Here is a 15,852-nt window from a genome sequence, read left to right as displayed (position 1 = left end):
GAGTTTATGTAAGTAGAGTTATAATAATAATAATAATAATAACTTGTTTAGCACCTTTTAAAAACAGCAGTTTACAAAGTGCTTTGACAGCGCAAATCAAAATACGCATACTATATATATATATATATATATATATAGTATAAACGAGAAAAATAAGAATAATAATGGTGAAATCCAGTAGGGTACAACATAACCGTATTTACACAGCATTGTATTGAAAGAAGGGGCATCATTAATGGAAAAAGGAAATTATTATTATTATTAGCTTATGGTGCTTGCAAAGAAAGATAAAAAGACGACATCACAGGAAGGCAGGTCTATAAAAATGAGTTTTAAGAAGTGACTTAAAAGAGGATACTGATTCAGCAAGCCTTTTCTCTGCGGGTAGGTCGTTCCAAAGCCTCAGGTTTTGAGCCTCGGCCTTAGAACAGTAAAGAGACCCGCAGCAAACAGGCTCATATGGGGTACGCGTGTGTGTGATGTATTCTGGGGCTAGACCTTGGCAACCCTTAAAAGTGATCAGTAAAACCTTAAAAATCTGTTCTAAAACGTACAGGGAGCCAGTGGAGTGAGACTAAAATTGGGGTGATGTGATGTCGTCTGGTAAAACCAGTGAGAAGCCTGGCTGCTGAGTTTTGTACCAGCTGGAGGCGGCAGAGGGATTCTTCGTTGATGCCAGTTAGGAGGGAGTTACAGTATTCTAGATCGGAGAATATGAGGGTTGGGACTACTTTTTCTAGGTCTGACTGTGATGGAATATTTTAGATTTTAGAGATGGTTCTGATGTGGTTCTGATTATCTAGCTATAACTGGTAGACGGTGTAGGAGATTTGTCTTGTTAAATGAACAATGAGCTTGATGTACAAATGTTTTATCTTTCTCTTATTAACCATCCCCCATGCTTCAGGTAGCTGTCGGTGGGGTGGGGGAATACCATGGTGAATCTTGTGCACAACACAGCTGGTTACTTTACATCCAGGTGTATTTACGGTGGAGAAAGCAAATTAGAGAACAAAGTATTAAAAATTGATTTAATCTGAAACACTGTTATTTTTTTATTGTTTAAAATTTGATAAAAATAGTCACTGTGGCTATACCACTGCTGTACTAGCATGTTTTTTTAAATAACCAAGGAACTTCAACAAAACCTTTTTTTGTGTGAAAAGGACGCGCACACGCCTCCTTCATGCTGCACACCAGCTCTGTATGTAGTGGGATCAAGGTGCAGATGGAGATGGGTGGCTTAAGTGTAATAAGGTATTCTTATGTCTGCATTATTACCGTTCAACATAAATCTAACTTTTAAATTAGGTGATAACCAGAAACTGACATGCACTCACTCTGTGGTTGAGCACATTTGATATACTGAAAGAAAGGCTGGCGGCAGATCTTACACTGGAGAGCAAAATTAGAGAACAAAGGATTAATACTTGATTTATTATGAAATGAGCAAACCATTGTGTCAAAAGGGAACATTTCAACAATGTTTTCTTGGGGCTATAAGATTCAAAAATGAACAAGAAGTGCAGAGGCCACAGCTTTGAATGACTTCAGCACATCTGCGGCCACAGGACATCACTAGTTTCTCACAGTGCTCTGGTTTGATCCTGGACAATTCTTCTTCACTCCCTTCCACAGTTCAGTAACTGTAGTGGGTTTTTCTTAGACATTACTGTGTTGCTGGGGATTTTCCAGAGATTCTCTATGGGGTTTAGATCTGCACTCTGACCCTTTAAAGTTTAACTGATTCTTGAGGCACTTTGGGTTCAGTCGGTTCCAGTCCAACGCCGAACATAATGCTCAAATCAGACCCAAATATAATGAAATGTCATGTCATGGTTTGGGGATGTTTTCTGCTCTTGTACAGCTACATGGCAAGGTGGATGAAAATGTTTGTGAACCTCCTTCAGCAACATCCGATCCCTTCACTGCAACTGTCTCCCATTCAGCTTGAACATTGAAACAATGAAATGGCCAGCACAGATTCCAGATCTAAACCCCATAGAGAATCTCTGGAAAATCCTTGGTGACAAAGTAATGGCTAGGAAACCCACTACAGTGTCAGTTACCGAACTGTGGAAGAGACTGCAAGAAGAATGGACCAAGACCAAACCATAGACTGTATAAAAAATGGATGTAGCCTCTCTTCACTACAGCACCATGCCACCTCAAATGTAATGGCAGACGATAGCTAAACCATCATCTTTAATGTGTAGCGGGTCCCGGCTAGGCCGCTGACCGATAGATAATCCTGACTGGAAACACAGGACAGCAATAAGTGAGACGGGACCACAACTGCTCGTTCTCCAAATCGTTCGGATTATGAGCCTCCCTTCCGCGACGCACTGTAAAGAGTCCCAGTTACGCTGCAGGTAGGTGCTGCCAACCGGTGTCCGCTTCCCGTAACTTCAAGCCATTGTGTGTTTCTCTTTCTTAGTCTTAAGGAGCAGAATAAAATAATAAAGTAAAATGATGCAAGAGCCATAAACCAAAGAGTGGAATTGAAACAATAATGGCTCAACAAATCACTTTTGTGAGTATCACAAATGCATTGCAACAGGATTTCACTTTCTCAGAGTTAATGAGGCGTGACGAAGTATCGGATGTGGCTCAAGCAAGTTCCAAGTCATTTTTTTGGGTCGAGTAGAGTCCTTAGTGAAGGCTGGTCAAGTCAGTTTAGGGCACATCAAACTCCACTTTTGCCAGTTAAACAGGACATAATCAGGGCAAAGGGGTTGTATTTAATTTCTTAATTAAACATATGTGTCTTGGGCATTACATGAACAGAACCAATCAGTGTCATCTCCCAATTCCTTTAAAACCCAGGAACAGCTGGTGCATTGCTATTTAAACAGCAGATTCAAACTCAAGATACATTTTTCTATATTTGAGTTGAGCTGTAGAAAATATAGAGATGTCACAATACTTGAATTTCAAAGTCAATACAGATACTCCATACCAGTTTTGATACCGCAGGGAGAAAATGACAAAAAAAAGGGCAGAATAAAAATGAAAACACTACAAACATCAATAACAGCCCTTTTAAAAGAAACGTTGTCTGACGTAGTGAAAATAAGAAAGAAAACACAACTGTAGGATGCACATATGACACATGTTCAAATTCCATCAAGGAAGTTAAACCTTGGATCCAGTTGGTGAATCAGTTGTTGTTAGTCAGGTTTCTCCACAGTGTAAACAGAGATCTGGTTCATGCTAATGTATTCAGATACACTCCTGATAATCTTCTGTGTTTCTGACTTGGCTCCTTATTATCGCTGCTGATTAAAAAGAATCGGTACAGTAGCTGCCACTGTTTCTGTCTCGCCGCTGGTTGACTTTTCAGACACGTCATTGTGTCTTCCTGTTAAGTTAAAGTCTTGACGTGCATTTTTAGTATCGATTATTATATATATAGAGTATGGATTTATTTTTTGGACAACCTTAAGGCCAGAATGATTAAAATTAAAAATGCTTGAAACATGTGAAATGAGTCCAGAATATAAATTTATTTTCGGAAAATTACACACGCGCACACACACACACACACACACACACACACACACACACACACACACACACACACACACACACACCCCATTTAGACTCATAAATTTCCAACTATAACCTTAACCATACCCTTAACCTTAACAACTGACCCAAAAATCAGCTGTTTTTTTTGGGGGGGGGGGGGGGACGTAGCTTTTACCCCAAACAAACCTGCTCTCAAATGTCCTGGCTATTAAGATTAGCTAGCTATAGACTGTATTTCACTGGGCATGTCTTAGGCTACCCATCAGTCATGTTTTTAGGATTTAAATGATGATTAATCTGAATGTTTTATGCATCATCATTTATTGTACCTTTCTATTTCATGTGACTTGTGAGTCTGTGTTTACTCAGAAATACCTGCAACTATCCAACTTCCTTTGTGCAATATGAGACCCAACTGCCTCCTGAAGTGTTGTTGGCCCTGCCCTGTCGTCGTGACAATACAGTTTAGGAGAGAGAGAGAGAGAGAGAGAGAGAGAGAGAGAGACTGACTCAACTCAACATTGTGTCCAGCTCATTGACTCACCTGTTGCCCTTTACTGTGAAGAGAAAGAGAGAGGGAGGGAGATGCACGAACATTAAAGGTATGTGGGGTCAAATAAATCATTGGACTACTTCGTGTAGCTCGTGTTAACAGACGTGCGTAAGAACACGTCTGTAGTTTAGCTGCGACTCAGCAAAGTAAGCTAGTAGTAAGCCTGGGCTCTATCTGAACGGCATTTTAACGGTGAGGGAATTGGTGTCCAATATAAACATAGCTAACAGTTTTACCTGGGGGCCCGGACATTCGTCAAGCAAGGGGCTTTGTCAAGTGAGGGACTTGTGTCAAGTGAGGGCCTTGTGCTCCAGGTCTGCAGCTGGATACTATTGGGACATTCACACGTTAAGTTTCGTTTCTCCCTCAGAGCCTCAGTCGCCGTTTCATCATGGCCGAAATGGTCGAGAGCCACCTTTCTCTGTTGAGTCTGGAGGATGAGCTGACCTGCAGCATCTGTCTGAGTACCTTCGACTGCCCGGTGACCATCCCCTGCGGACACAACTTCTGCCAGGACTGCCTCCTCGCCACCTGGAAGGACTCCTACAGCTGTCCTCAGTGTCGGACCCACTTCGCCACCAAACCGGAGCTGAGGAAAAACACGGTCCTCGGCACCGTCGTGGACGCCTTCAACTTGAGGACGAATAAGAGCGAGTCCGGCCCGAAGGCAGAGGAGCGCGAAGCCGAGACCCAGGATGGCGTTCGCTGTGACACGTGTATGGAGGCAGAAGCGTCCCAGACCTGCTTCACCTGCATGGCCTCCTACTGCGAGGAGCACCTGCGGCCTCACCGGGAAAACCCGACTTTCCGTCTCCACCAGCTGGGCGAGCCTGTCGGCGACCTGTCGGAGCGCATCTGCCCGGACCACCACAAGCTGATGGAGCTCTTCTGCTGCCAGCACGAACGTCCCATCTGCAGCCTCTGCCTCCAGCAAGTCCACAAAGGCTGCTCCTTCTTGTCCCCTGAGGAGCAGAGGAACCTGAAAGAGGTCTGTCTGTGTGTATGTGTGTGTGTGTGTGTGTGTGTGTGTGTGTGTGTGTGCTTTTTTGTAAGGGGTAGGGCCCTCCGAGAACAAATTTTTTTTTTTACATAATTCAGTCTCTCAACCAGTGTATTCACCCATTTTTTAATTCATGTTAAGCCCACACCACAGCAACTTCCTGGTTGCACAAAAGAGCAGTTTCTCATTGACCCCCATGTTAAACAGGCCGTTTTCACAGCATAATGAAACTTTTTTAAGGCCTGGTACAAAAAAACATTCTAGTCTGTATGTTTAGGTCATATCTTCATGACAATATTGAGGGAGGTGAATTTTTTTGTACCAGGCTTGTTTTTATTTTATTGGAGGTTAAAGTTTATGAATAATTAGGGGCATGGTCTCTTGAGTCTGGCCCTCACTTCTCCTCAGAGTTATACGTCAGCCAGATAGACGTATAACTCTGTAAACGTCAGCCAGATGGAGTATCTCCCTCCCCCCAACGTCACATACGTCAAAGTCTGACGAGATGGCGACTCCCGTAGGCGAGTACGAGTGGATCAAGTTGAGAGAACGGACCTCGACGGGTATGCTACGTCCATTTTTTATACAGTCTATTGTTATGACACTAATTACAAACAAAAATAACTTTTAAATCTAGGCTTTCCAGATTCATCCTGTCTCTAGTCAAGTCACAAGTCTTTAACTTTCAAGTTGAGTCTCAATCCATCCATTTTCTGCCAAGTCAAGTTGCAAGTCATCAAACAGTGACTTGAGTCACCTTAGGTCCAAATCTCAAGTCACATCTTTGTCTGTTGGCACAAGATATAACCTTTTAATTAGGGAGCATAAGAGTGCTAAGGTAAGGTGCTTTCCTTACCTTTGACCAGAGTCAAAAAAATCATAAACATATAAGTTAATTAGTAAGTGGATGACATAAAAAATAAAAAAAAATACTGATCTTTGAGTCATATAACATTAGACTGTATATTTTAGCAACATAAAAACACTTTAATTGTAAGAAGGTGACGCTTTATGCTGCCATTTAAAGTATAATATAGTATAGTATAGTAGTAGTATAAAGTATATTGCAGGAATAATACAGATAGTGTACATTCATTCATTCATTCATCTTCAACCGCTTATCCCGGGGTCGGGGTCGCGGGGGGGCTGGAGCCGATCCCAGCTGACATCAGGCGTGAGGCGGGGTACACCCTGGACAGGACGCCAGTCTATCACAGGGCACATAGAGACGGACAGAGACAGACAACCATTCACACCTACAGGCAATTTTTTTTTTAGAGACACCAATTAACCTAACACGTGCATGTCTTTGGACTGTGGGAGGAAACCGGAGAACCCGGAGAAAACCCACGCATACACAGGGAGAAGATGCAATTATTCTCTATGTGCTGAAGCTGTGTTCTTTATCTGTCTTTGTAGTCTGACCTCAGAGAAAAGTTGGGTTTGCTGAACGCCAAGATTGAGAAGACAGAGACTGTCATGTTTCAGATGAATGACGTGCAGAGCAAGCTGAAGGTATATCCATCTATGCATTTCCTGCTTTTCACAACAATGGGAAACCGATAGTGATTCATATACAAAGGAAAATGTCATGGCAATTCCATCATGTCAAGTTTCTCTATCCATTTCCTTGTTCCTGTATTTATAATGGCTTCCTCGTGGTTCCTTGCCTAGGACGCAGCAACCACAAAGAAGACAGCATTAGCAGCCGTGTATCAGCAGATGCGGGATATGTTGGCCCAGGAAGAACGTGAGACCCAACACGTGGTGGACCGTGAACTGGAAATTGGCCAGACGAAACTTCGAGAGCACATGAAGAGATCAACTGTGAATGCTGACAAGATGACAAAAGCTAGAGAAGTTGTCAACACTCTGCTGAGTCAATCCCAAACCATGGGCTTCCTACAGGTGGGGTGAACCTTGTCACGGGCAGATGGAGTAGGGGAGGGGAAATTGAGCTTTAGCCTTAGACAAATGTGACAGAATAGATAAAAACAGAGAGAGATCACAACTAAATTGGAGGAAAGGAAGAGGAAAGTGGTTTCAATAGTGTATACAATTGAAATATTTTCATTTATTTAAAGGACCCCTCTTCACTTGAGACAGCATGGCTGAGAAAAGATCTAGGAATTGACCTGTATAACCGTAAAGGGAATGAGTTGAACTGCCATTGAAAAGGTACCCCCATGGTTAGTCCTCTCTGTTTCCATGCAGGCAAGTCGATGGTTCCCGTATTGATTTTAAACATAGGGTTATCATGCCAGATAAGGGTGGACAGAAGGAGGTATTTTGAGGTTGATTATGTCCACCAGGCAGTGAGAGTAGTATTTAAAGTGTTATATTTGAAGCAGCTGTGGGTTTTGACTGTTTTCTCTATGAATGCAATATGTCGAATGGGAAGATCCTTACAGATGGTCTGTTCAATATCAAGCCAGGCAGACGGAGTGGTTTGTCCGGTGTCGGATATATTGAAGCTGTTGGGAAAAATGCTTTCATTTTGATCGCAACTACAAACCTGTAAAGTTTTGTGACTGCATATTACACAGTCGTGACATAATCTGTCCACAGTCAGACAGATAAACACCTGGCAAAGTATTAAAAACCACCTCTGTCGTAATTCCTACTACAGTAGGTGTCTCCAGGACCCATTTTGCCATGGTGACACGACTTGGGGAAAAAACACTTTCCGTTATAGGGGTGTGACGAGACCCTCAGCTCACAAGACGGTACACGATATTTAAATCACGAGAACGAGATAAGATTTTAACACCGTTTTTAGCTTTCAGTATTTTATTGACAGTGTGTTTGCTTTCTAGGAGAGAGCTGTGGTGTTGCTGCAGGTGTCTTTGCATAGTGCTCGTGTTAAGGGGGTGTCAGGCACTCACACCTGTAGTGTATAGACCCCCCCTGTGTCCGTTTGTGGATTACCTTCCTTGCTCGTCAATGAATCAGTTAAACACTGTTGATTTCTTCCCATGGAGCCGACATAAAAACTATTTTTGTTAAGTAAATGTCTGTCAGTCAGCTGGTGAACGTGGGTTATCCAGCAGCTGTCACTCAGCTCAGGAGCTGCTGACAGACGGCAGAAACCAAACGGTTCTTCCAACTCCTCATATACGGAGGCTTCGGGTCCTTTAGGTGCAGACACTGAACATATAACTTGTAGCCTGATGCTAAAGAAACCACAGGGGCGGCCCACGTGTTACGTGTTTGTGTTACAGGGTTACTATCTACTTACAGGGCTTACATATTGTTTGTGTCTTATCTGTCGCTCATTCATCCACTTACATATTGATATCGCAAGACAAGTTCTCACCTTGACGAGAAATATCATCAACATCGCAAGATCTTGTGGGACAATATCTTGTCACACCCGTACCCCATTAATAATTATTTCCCCCCTTTTTTCCTCACAGGCTTCATATAACTTGCCTAAAGCTGTAAATTTTGACCCTCACACGCCTCGAATCAGCCTGGACTCCAAAAAGGTGATAGCAACACAGGCCTTTTGTGCTGTCCTGAAGGAGCATCTGACAGAGCTCCTTAAACAGCCTGTTGAGGCCAGACTGCTGATACTTAAACCAGGTGAATGTCCAAGTACATTATGAGAGAGATATTTTACATTTGGATATGTATTATGAAATTATAATGAAGTCAATCATGTCCAATTTTGTTGCAGAACTGAAGACTTTCATTGCTGCATCTGGTGAGTTTGTGTTGTGAGAAATATGGATATTAAATTAAACATTGACTTTATTGATGCTTTGTGGTGGTGGGATATGGGAGTATGTCAAATGTTTCCATTGTATAATCATTGTACCTGGTTTGTTCTAAATGTATTTAATTTACCGTTCACAGATGGACGAGAAAATCTTGGCTCAGCACCTACAGGTTCGGAAAGTACTGGATCTCAGCCAGAATCTGGTATGTTCATCCCTATGGAGGTTTTTTCTAAATACAGTGGTACCTAGCCAACATGTACCTACAATAGAATATCTGCACATATGTATCATCAACACTATACTATAACACTAACACTATACTAAAAAATCATTCAATCTAATACCTCTCTGTCAGGCATATACGTGCTTTTATAGGGTGAACAAAATGCCAATTTGACAAGCATTTTGTTACACACCACTCTTAAAGGTTCTGTGTACAGTATAACTTAACGTTACAAAGCAACCAACCGAGCGTACAGGGCTTTGAGAATCACTGCATTAGCTGATAGAGTGATTTGCAACAGAAAGGTATGCGTTATTCTAAATATGATTTTAATTTATTTTATAGTAGCCTGGAAACCATACAAATCTGCCAAATTCATGTTTCATTCATTCTGGCAGATAGGTCTGACCCTTCTCCCATACGTACATATTTCCAGCCATCCTGGCCCTGTGCGGACCAATCACAACCATTTATCTCATGCGGGGTTTAAGACAATGACTGATAGCGTCACGATCCAGTCTGCAGGTCCATTCAGTGCAGTTTTTCAGTCTCACGAAACTCCAATTGATCAAACTGCCAAACTAGACAGCGCTGATCAAATGTTACTTGATATTCTGTTAGCGTATTGCCTATTTCTTGCACAAAATGTTTTCAGAAACACATTTTAGTGTACTGTTTAGCTGTAATTTAAAAACTTTTTTTGACCTTGCAGCCATTGTTTTCAACTGACCAAGCACCACCGTTTTGACCAATTGGTAGTAGGTCAAGTTACTTGCTAATTGTAATTGTGATTAGCAGTGAAACTTCCGATTGGTCTGGTGATGCTAAGCTAATTTTACAGCATTCTATCAACATGATGCCAGTCAATCATGTTCAGTCTCACTGTTTTGACCAACACTTGCCTGTGCCTACGGAGTGCGAGCACATGACCAAGAGCAACAGGATGCTGACAGCAGATTACTTAACTGCCACCAGTGCTGCTAATAACAAGGGATTTCATGGTATGACAGAGAGAACCTTGAACACTGTTATAAAACCTTTACCGTGCATTCACACCAAAATCGATGGAGGCGATGAAAGCGTCAAGCTACCATTCGAAATCAATGTACATGACGCGATGACACCGTTGTCAGAAATGTGACAAATGTGAGCAAACAAAGTGATACTCACATTCAGGGCGATTTAATCTCCTCCATGCTCCCGGTGTGAATGCACGGTTATGGGTGCACAAAATATCTTCTCATTTTACCTTTTTCTGTTTCAGAAGTAACTAAGCCTCAAAAGAATAAAAGACCGCCCAGATCCCACAGTCCTCGTCGACCACCCATCCAGCCTTTATTCCAGCCAGTTCCTGTACCTATTTATCCTTTTATGGGGTCACAAGGAGGCTGGAATAGACCCCCGTATGTCTCTTATAGGAGTCCTCCATTTATGCCAGGACAAAATACAAGTAAGTAAGATATAAACATACAATCTGACACACAATATCAAATTGTTATATTGATCATAACAGCTTGATTACAGTAGGATTGTCATGTCAAAGTCGATATCGATACCCAGGAAAATACTCGATACTCAAAACCATTTTCAATACCGCATCAAAAGGTCAAAGGGCGTTCTATGCTGTACAGCTTGTAAAGTGAGAGGCTGCTTTACTCTTGGTTTTGCATCTGCACAGGTCAAGTTTATGTGACCAAAACAGAAAATCCTGACCATCTTTAGGTGTGCTTTTTCTGTGTTCTGTTTTTCAAACCTGATACTTTGTCATGTCAGGCATATCATGTAAGCTGGTCAGTGGCAAATAATCGCTGGAGTTTGGCGTGGGTTTTTTCTAATGTTATGAATGAGTATTTACCATGAAGGTGGTGGCCCAGTATTTATCATGAAGGTGGTGGCCCAGTGCACACGTAGGTTGGTGCGTAATTCTTGGATGTTTTCCCTGTAGCATGGCATTACAAGCCTGGACAGTAGATTCTGTAAATACTCAAACAATCAATATATGTGTATACTGTGAAATTGCAAAATGTAATGTAGCAGAGTTTTTAAATATAATTTATAAATACTGAAGAAGGAGCTGGTATGAGGCAGGAAAACAGTAGAGTTGGAGCAGTGACAAGGACAACAGAATAAGCCTTCCAAATGTGTAAATGTCTTTCTTAAAGATTGTATCCATTTACCAAATTAGCATCACATGTTTGAGAGTTTGCTCAAATTACCACGTAGATGTTGACTTGAGGGACATTTGTGCTTGTACGAGTAAAAATGCTTTCATATGATATGAATGTGGCCCGAGCTGTGTTTGAAGTTTGAAGTGTGAGTTCACCCGAATTACAGAAAAATGTATTTTCATACTTGAGATGAGGTTGAACTTTCAAATATTTGTCTCTTAAGATTTCTGCTGCCAGTCCAATATAATTGAGCTAAATGTTCGTGGTGCTCACAACATTGAAAAATAACAGAGACCGATATCAGAAGATAGATAACAGAAGTGTAAATAAAGCTGTGTTTGACTTTGTTTGTCAATTGGCTGAACAATAACCAGTTGTCAGTGTAGCGTTGAATAATATGGTAACATTTAGTAGTAAGGTCAAAGTAGACGTGAGGCTAACAAGAATTAAGTACGGCTAAAACCTGCATTAACTTGTTTTTGATCACTTGTGGGCAACAACAAAAAGCTTTGAAAACAGTGACATACTTTCACCTTATGGCAAATGTGTTAGCCCACAGTTACATATTTACATATTCGGCAGACATAGAGCAACATTATCATTAATTTGCGGTACTTGTGTGTTTTTTTCCGAGTGGTGTTGTCAAACCCAGTACTGTCTCTCTGTTCATTAAAGACAGGGCAGGCACAGGTTAGAGCGAGAACAGGCACCCTCTTGGACACCATAAGCGTTTACTTTGTTTACATGTAAATATATTGTCAACATCTACATTTAAAAGAGCAAACGGTTTGGGGATTTGTTCAGGTCTCAACGTCCTGATCTCGAGGTGGACCAGATCCAGGTTTTTATGGTTTTTTCATTAGAAATGGCTACCTACTGTGCCTGGAGAACAATGTTGACGGGAACGTTGAGAGTGAACCAAAAGGTAGAGTTTGCCAAACCAAAACAATGAGCCAAAAGAAGCTGATACTCTGTAGAGAGCAGAGGGGGACTGCAGATTTGCATGAATTATCTGGGGGTTCATCATTATGAGTGTGACACTGAGATCACAAAGTGGTTTGATCCATTGTTGATGCTGACATATTGATTATAGCAGCTTTAAGGTATCTTGTCATGAACAGAGTGTACGACAAGTGGACATTTGTATCAATCATGGTTTAATAAATAATGTACCTTACCCATAGACTCTATATGGTTGTGCCACTGGCCATATACATTTGTGTTTGAATTTGAACCGTGTTCTATGAGCATTTGTGAAATTTACCTTTAAAAATGACATTTTTTAATTTGACCCTTTTTTTAATTGAAGTCGTCACTATAATCAGAATCAGAAAACCTTTAATGTCCCGCAGACGGGGAAATTCTTTTGTCACAGCAGCAACAGAGTATTACAAAATAAGATTAAAAATAGCAAAAAGAAGCAATAAAGTTAAATTTAAAAAGGGAAGAAATAGAAATAGACATATATACATATTCACATGATATAGTGCAGTTGTTATTGTTTTGTTTGTTTTGTTATAATATAATATGGAGTGAATAAATATGAGTAAATATGTCCAAATAGTGCAAAAAAACAAACAGAAGTGACCATAGTACAGGCGTATTGCACAGTGCAGGGTACAGGATGAGGTCAATAGTCTATTGGGAGCAGTGCTGATTGTAAAGTCTGACAGCAGCTCCAGGTATTTGCAGGGGGCTAGTTTGCAATGCGGTTGTTTTACTAGAAATGTTCTGATTTAGATTTCACATCAGTTTAGCTTGCTCAATCATTTCCATGTGTCACAGGTGTAGCACCTGCGTGGGCAGCATTTACCAAGGGAACCGTAGAGCTGCAGTGCCAAGGACTGAAGTTCACAGGGAACATTCAAATACAAACAACTGTTTAGAGCCCTTCTCATACTGTAGACTAACACTAACTGAATTACCTGTGTGCCAAGACTCTGAAGGTGAGTTGCATTTGTAATTGTGGCTTCACAAGCAACTTTATAAGAAGACCAAGTTTCATAATAACTACAAATTCTGTTGCCACTGTACTTTAGCTTGATATAAGTCAATTCAATTTGAGAATATTAGAATAGAGAAATGACAGTTTTTCAAGGAGCCCAACTCACTAAAACATTTTCGTATATTTCCTTCAGAACAAGAGAAAACGCCCCCCAACGCTCCAGGAAGAAAATAAGCCAAGTGGGAAAGGATCTGATTCCACCAACAAAGACAATCCCTGTCATCCACAACCGAATTAAAACATGACCAAAATATACAAGTGGTGGTAATGTGCAGATTATCAGGGAATGGCAGTGGTGGACCCTCAGGCCAGCAAGGCCTTCTCTGCTGGCCTAAACATAATCAGGAATATATTTTTAAAATATATATTCTTTCCACAAATATGTATTAAATTGTTCCCCATAGTCTATACTCTTCATTTCATAGCTTTCCTAAGTTGGTTGCTCTGCTTCCAGCCCCAGGTCGAGATCTGGGGGGGGGGGGCGTTTGAGTTTTTATCCAATCATTATTCAGCTATCATGTGTTGCCAGGGTCCCAAATCTGCCCTTACGCCTGCAGAAGCAAGATTGCAGGCGCATGGTAGCTTAAAGTCAATGATAACGGACCTGTGGCATTAACCAATCAGCGTCAAGTTGGGTTCACTGGGGCCTGCTAGCAGGCCTACAGCGTCATCGCGTGCACGTCTTCTGATTGGATACGCGATAGAGAGAGGCAGAGCTATGCAGAGCTATGCAGAGCTATGCAAAGCAGACCTGAGCACAAATGTCAATGTGATAAACGGGAAATAAGGACATTTCTAATTTGTGTAGCGCGAGTTGTTTTAGTTTATTCAACCCACAATGGCTGAAGGAGGCGAAGATAACGATTTGATCGCAGATTTAATTAAAACGCCATTCTCTAGAAAAACTTTTCAAGATAAGCTAGACACTGTAAAGAGAGGCCGTCCGGCCCTGATGCTAGCAAGCCTGACTCAGCATTATTCAAACACACTTGATCTGAGTGAGTACAAAGCACTTTATGTTTTATTAGATTTGTATGCATTTTCCCCATTTTATTAAGTCATGTTAAATAAATATTAAAAACCTAAGTTGGCAAATATTCTGTAAATTGTTTAGTTTTCCTTTGTGTGATATATAATGGCGCTTGAGCCCGTGGTGGAATACATGGAGCAAATGAACGTGACAGTGTAGCTTATAGTTGAGTTATTTTTGTATTTGAGTTGGGGACTTTTGCAGCTTTCTTTATTTAGTTAAGTTAATATTATTGTTAAAAAATATATTAACGAGTGTTTCTGTGACGCTGCTTCGGCTGCGACTTGATTGGTTGGTTGATTGAATTGATTTGACAGTGCGCTCTGCGCTGTTTTGTGAACAAACTTGTTAAAGCTCATACTGTTGGTGGAGTGAATCAAACTCAGTAGAGTAATATAACTCTGTTGTACTTGACTATATGTTAAGGTGATGCAACGCCCAGTTGTACTGTGTTTTGTTCTAAATGCATAATGTGTAGAGCCATGGCATCATAATGATGGTTTTAAGAGGTGGATTAAGCCTGGTAGGGCACCGCTGCAGGCGCAGGTCTGAAATGCACGGCGCGCCACTGGGGAATGGCACTATTTGATGTTTAAATAAACAGCATACACACACATATACGGAGAGCATGTGAGACATGGTGGCACAGTGAAATATAAGACAATGAGATACTTGGTACAGAGTTGGAGATGGCGTCACTATACTTGTTGCTGTGCATTCCTATCTGTACCTGCTGTTCCCAAAGTAACACCACCACTTTTTGAAGGAATATAAGTTAAGATAAATCTCAATGAAAATAAACATCTTGCTATTGGTATCTACAGTGGCGATCAAAACAACTAACACACCTAACACATTCTTGATTTATTTTGAAATACTGTTATTTTTTAGTGTTCATAGTTTGATCGAATATCTGCTGTGGCTATACCACTGCTGCACTTCAACAAAAGCCTTTATTTGTGGAAAAACACAGTGAGCTAAATTAGAGAACAGTAACCTATGGTATAAGAAAGTGTTCTCTAATTTTGATCGCTGCTTTTTTCACAAAATAAAGGTCGACAAATGACAGTATTTAAAGTATTCATAATTTGTTCTCTAATTTTGATCTCCCGTGTATATGTTTTTGACCATGAGGACATATTTCTGTGTAAATGATTGAATGTGGTATCATATCAGTTGCTTTGAAATAATTGGTAAGTAACTTGGTCACTTGTTACACTGGTCAATGATTAACACATCCCAATATAATGATGTCAGTGTGATGGTTTTATTCTACCCTACAGGAGCGTGTGGCTGCTGTGACTTCTGACCAGGAGTCATCAGCAGTTCTTTTCCATTTATAATGTAACTTAATTAAAACACAGAGACGCGTGGCTTAAATATGAAAATATTTATGGGAATGTCTTCAAATCCAAAACGTAATTTCATTACATTCAGTTCAATCGGAATCCGTAATAACTATCTCCCCAAACCTTCTTTACCACTCTTTTTGTAAACAGTGTTTTACATGATTGTTACCAATAAAGGCTTATTTTCTCCCAGACACAGTTTCTGTATCCATTCCTGTTTAGCAGAGGTCACATGAGATTTCCTTTTAGGACCATGTCATAGTCAAAATGA

General features: G+C 40.9%; 1 protein-coding gene across 2 annotated transcripts; it reads left to right on the top strand.

Moving 5' to 3' along the window:
- Window positions 1–4,022: 4,022 nt before the first annotated feature.
- On the top strand, window positions 4,023–15,773 carry LOC310958021 (E3 ubiquitin/ISG15 ligase TRIM25-like). 2 transcript variants are annotated; one of them, XM_083928809.1, is made up of 9 exons: window positions 4,023–4,133; window positions 4,455–5,072; window positions 6,504–6,599; window positions 6,759–6,992; window positions 8,501–8,669; window positions 8,764–8,790; window positions 8,943–9,008; window positions 10,297–10,479; window positions 13,336–15,773. In XM_083928809.1, exons 2-9 carry the CDS (start codon window positions 4,476–4,478, stop codon window positions 13,374–13,376), a joined length of 1,413 nt encoding a protein of 470 aa, XP_083784935.1. In that variant the 5' UTR covers window positions 4,023–4,133; window positions 4,455–4,475; the 3' UTR covers window positions 13,377–15,773. The 2 variants fall into 2 exon arrangements, with proteins under 2 accessions (XP_083784935.1, XP_083784934.1); XM_083928808.1 differs by having other exon boundaries at window positions 10,294–10,479.
- The last annotated feature ends 79 nt before the right edge of the window (window positions 15,774–15,852 follow it).

This window comes from Echiichthys vipera, assembly GCF_963691815.1.
Source record: "Echiichthys vipera genome assembly, chromosome: 2".
In the NCBI taxonomy this organism is placed as follows: domain Eukaryota; kingdom Metazoa; phylum Chordata; class Actinopteri; order Perciformes; family Trachinidae; genus Echiichthys; species Echiichthys vipera.
This window is presented reverse-complemented; position numbering and strand designations above follow the sequence as displayed.

Bases quoted from the DNA above. Each gene is read 5' to 3' on its own strand.
- LOC310958021 (XM_083928808.1), top strand. From the start codon at position 4,476: ATGGCCGAAATGGTCGAGAGCCACCTTTCTCTGTTGAGTCTGGAGGAT. The intron at 5,073-6,503 runs GTCTGTCTGTGT...CTGTCTTTGTAG, and splicing joins AGCAGAGGAACCTGAAAGAG to TCTGACCTCAGAGAAAAGTT. The intron at 6,993-8,500 runs GTGGGGTGAACC...TTTTCCTCACAG, and splicing joins AAACCATGGGCTTCCTACAG to GCTTCATATAACTTGCCTAA.